The sequence below is a fragment of the Haplochromis burtoni genome, unplaced genomic scaffold (assembly GCF_018398535.1).
Source record: "Haplochromis burtoni strain Fernald_Lab_line unplaced genomic scaffold, NCSU_Asbu1 Contig_806, whole genome shotgun sequence".
In the NCBI taxonomy this organism is placed as follows: Eukaryota; Metazoa; Chordata; class Actinopteri; order Cichliformes; family Cichlidae; genus Haplochromis; species Haplochromis burtoni.
The window spans coordinates 9,208-12,176 of record NW_024583167.1 but is presented as its reverse complement, the minus strand read 5'-3'; the positions used below and the strand labels follow the sequence as shown (position 1 = coordinate 12,176).

At 48.1% G+C, this 2,969-nt stretch overlaps 1 protein-coding gene across 1 annotated transcript in view; it reads right to left on the bottom strand.

Annotated features, from left to right (window-relative positions):
- Positions 1-392: 392 nt before the first annotated feature.
- Positions 393-2,969, bottom strand: part of LOC102307642 (DELTA-sagatoxin-Srs1a) — a gene marked incomplete at its 5' end in the record, with an annotated part of 4,614 nt that continues 2,037 nt past the window's right edge. The window contains 1 exon segment of the mRNA XM_014330448.1: positions 393-1,261. Coding sequence (XP_014185934.1) covers positions 844-1,261 — 418 coding nt within the window. The 3' untranslated portion in view covers positions 393-843.

Sequence of the window (2,969 nt, the reverse complement as noted above, 5' to 3'; positions counted from 1 at the left end):
TATTTAAAAGTTGTTAATTAAATTGCTAAGCAAATAAGCTACTCAGAAACACCACTGTGTTTGAGCAGGAACAGGAAGTGATACTCTACCACAGAGCAAGCGAACACCAAGTGACAGCGCCACCAAGATGTTTCACAACATTGGCTGATAGTGACACCTGTTTTCACACCTTGGCTCATGTGATTAGGCGGAGGATCAACAGTGGGTCAGCGACCCCTTTAGAAAAACTCTCACAGGGCTTAAAACCTTGGACTCTGCACTAGTTGCTCTGAAAACTGAAGAAGCTTGTCGGACCAAACATCTTCGAGAAACTTAAAGAAGTGCCGACGCTTTTCTTCCCAAGCTCCTTAGACTGCTTTGTGATTGGTTATCGTAAGAAAACAGCTCAGACATTTAGGACTCACTCAGCCTTTATTATCTCATCCACATGTTCACAGCTGCACAGCTCTGTGGTTTCATCTCACTGGACCACAGTAACGCAGTTGCTATGACGATTTCTGAGTGACATCATCAAAAGTAAAAGTTAAGTTTGTGTCAAACATAAAGAGAAGGAAAAAAAGTTTAACATTGGGTTCAGACAACATCACAGACACACTACTGACCAATCACAGCTCACCATTTTTTGGATGTCATCAGGAAGGAGGGGCAGGGAAAGAAATCCAAATTTCAAATAAATGTTGAGATTTAATCTGTGTTTGTGGATATAAAATGAGGAGAGAATCGAACTGACTGACTGACTGATTAACTGATTGATCAATCAGCTGCAGGTCTCATGCAGTGTGAACCCAGTGTTACTGGATTAAGTGGGATTAATGGTGCACACTGCAGGTGCGGCTGTGGGCCTCAGTTGTTGCAGATGGCGACCTTGAGGATGGGCTGGTAGGTGTCGGACATGGTGGCCCTGACAGTGATGTAGCCCCCCCTGTAGGTCAGACTCGGCCCCTTGGCTTTGCCCCTGACAAACTTTTGCTCCGACTTGTTGTACATCTCGTCGTAAAGGTGCTGGTCGCAGGCTTTGTCCATGTCGAAGACTCCCACCGCGTACCAGTTGGAGTAGAAGTTGAAGTCGTACGGCACCGAGAACATCACTGCGACCCTGCCATTGAACTGCAGGGTGGACACGTGCTGGAGGTCGTAGGTGAAGACGGTCACAGAGCCACACGCCGTGTGAGGCTTCTTGATGAAGAGGGCGTTGCCGTTCTCGTAGGGGCTGAGCGTGGGAGGCAGGGGCGAGCTGCAGGAGCCGCTCACAATGTGCATGCTGGAGAAACAGGAAGACATCACCGCCGTTACACACACCTCACACCTGCAACACACCTGAACAACCGGCAGAGACCTGCACCCACAAGCACCGTCACGCTCAGAGACCATCCATCAGTGGCCAACTTAACCTTATCAGGGTTGCGGAGGGGTGGGAGCCTATCTGAGCTATCATAGGGCGAGAGGTGGGGCACACCTGGACAGGTCGCCAGTCTGCCACAGCTCTAACACACTCACATTCACACCTGTGGATGATTTAGAGTTACCAGTTCACCTAACCCCACTGAATGCAGGTGTCTGGACTGTGGGAGGGAGCCAGAGTACCTGGAGAGAACCCACACAGACCCGGGTACAGAAAGACTCTGGTCCGATGGTGGAGTCGAACCGAGGCAACAATGTCTTCATGTTGTGTACACACCTGAGAGGAGGATTGATTCTAAGGGCCAAACGCTGCAAAGACTCAAATCTAAAAGGCTCAAACAGAGCAGGAGGACTTTTCAGGCCGAGGTCTGAATCCTGTTCACAACATCAAACATGGTGACGGATTAATTAAAGAAACTTTATCAGGAGTTTACTGTTAACGAGCTTGAGTGGAGATCTGTCGCATGAACAACAGCATCCAGCTTCATCAGCTGGTTTGCAGTGTGGAGGACCAGGCGGTCATCCACTTTAGATTGGAGATGGGTTTAAGACAGAAGAAAGTTAGGAAGGAAGTGAGGAAGTAAGGCAGGCTGTACAGGCTGCAGTGATCCGTCCGTTGAGGTGAGGACAGAGCTGAGCAAGAAGCCTGTGATTTGTGGCTTGTTCTGCGTTCCTGTCCTTGCTGATGATCATGACCTGGAGGTAGTGATCGAACGGAGCCTCAAAGAGTCTCCTCCACAGACTAGGGCATGCTGGACAGATTGCATCCCTCTGCTGGTTTGGGAAAGAGTATGGAACTGTTTTCTATATTTTAATTAACCATTCTCAGACATTATTTAACGTATCTGACCCAAAATGGGAAATGGGTGGTGGAGCGGTGGGGAGAAGGGGTGGTGCAGGAAAAGCTAAAAGCCAAAACAAAAGGAAAAAAAATCAATTCAGAAAACAGAAGCGTTTCTGGGAACACAATAACTTAACGGACCAGATGTGGAAGTGTGTTGGTGAATACTAGCTGTGTCCCAAAACATCGGCTGCATCCTTCGGAGGACCCGGCCTTCGCGGTCTACGTGGGCCGGGTCCTTCAAAGACCGAGAAGGCCGGAAGTGCGAGGCTGTGAAATGTGATGGTCGAGCCTTCAGATCAGCGTCACCGCTGTCTCGGTGGAGTTTAATAAACTCGGCCGTCTGCTCCTTGCTATCTAAAATATATCAGGACACTGGAGTAAACTCTCAACCGTCTCACACTTCTGTTTAATCAATTTTCTGTTTGATGTTTATTCAGCTGTGTGAAAACCCCGGAGGAATCCAACCGATGGATTAATAAAGTTTTATTTAATCTAATAATCTAATAACTTTGATCTCAACCAAACCGATTTACTCCGGAACAAATAAAACACAGAAAAAAGGCAAACAATTACATTTTTAAGTTATCCCAGTGACTTATATCATGTTTAACCTGAGTAGTGAGAAAGCGGGGGTCTGAAAACGATGAAGCCGGGAGTCCGCTGCTCTCGCCGGCTGGAGTGACCATTGAACCCCCCGGCTTGCTATCGAGCGGGTGGGTAACAG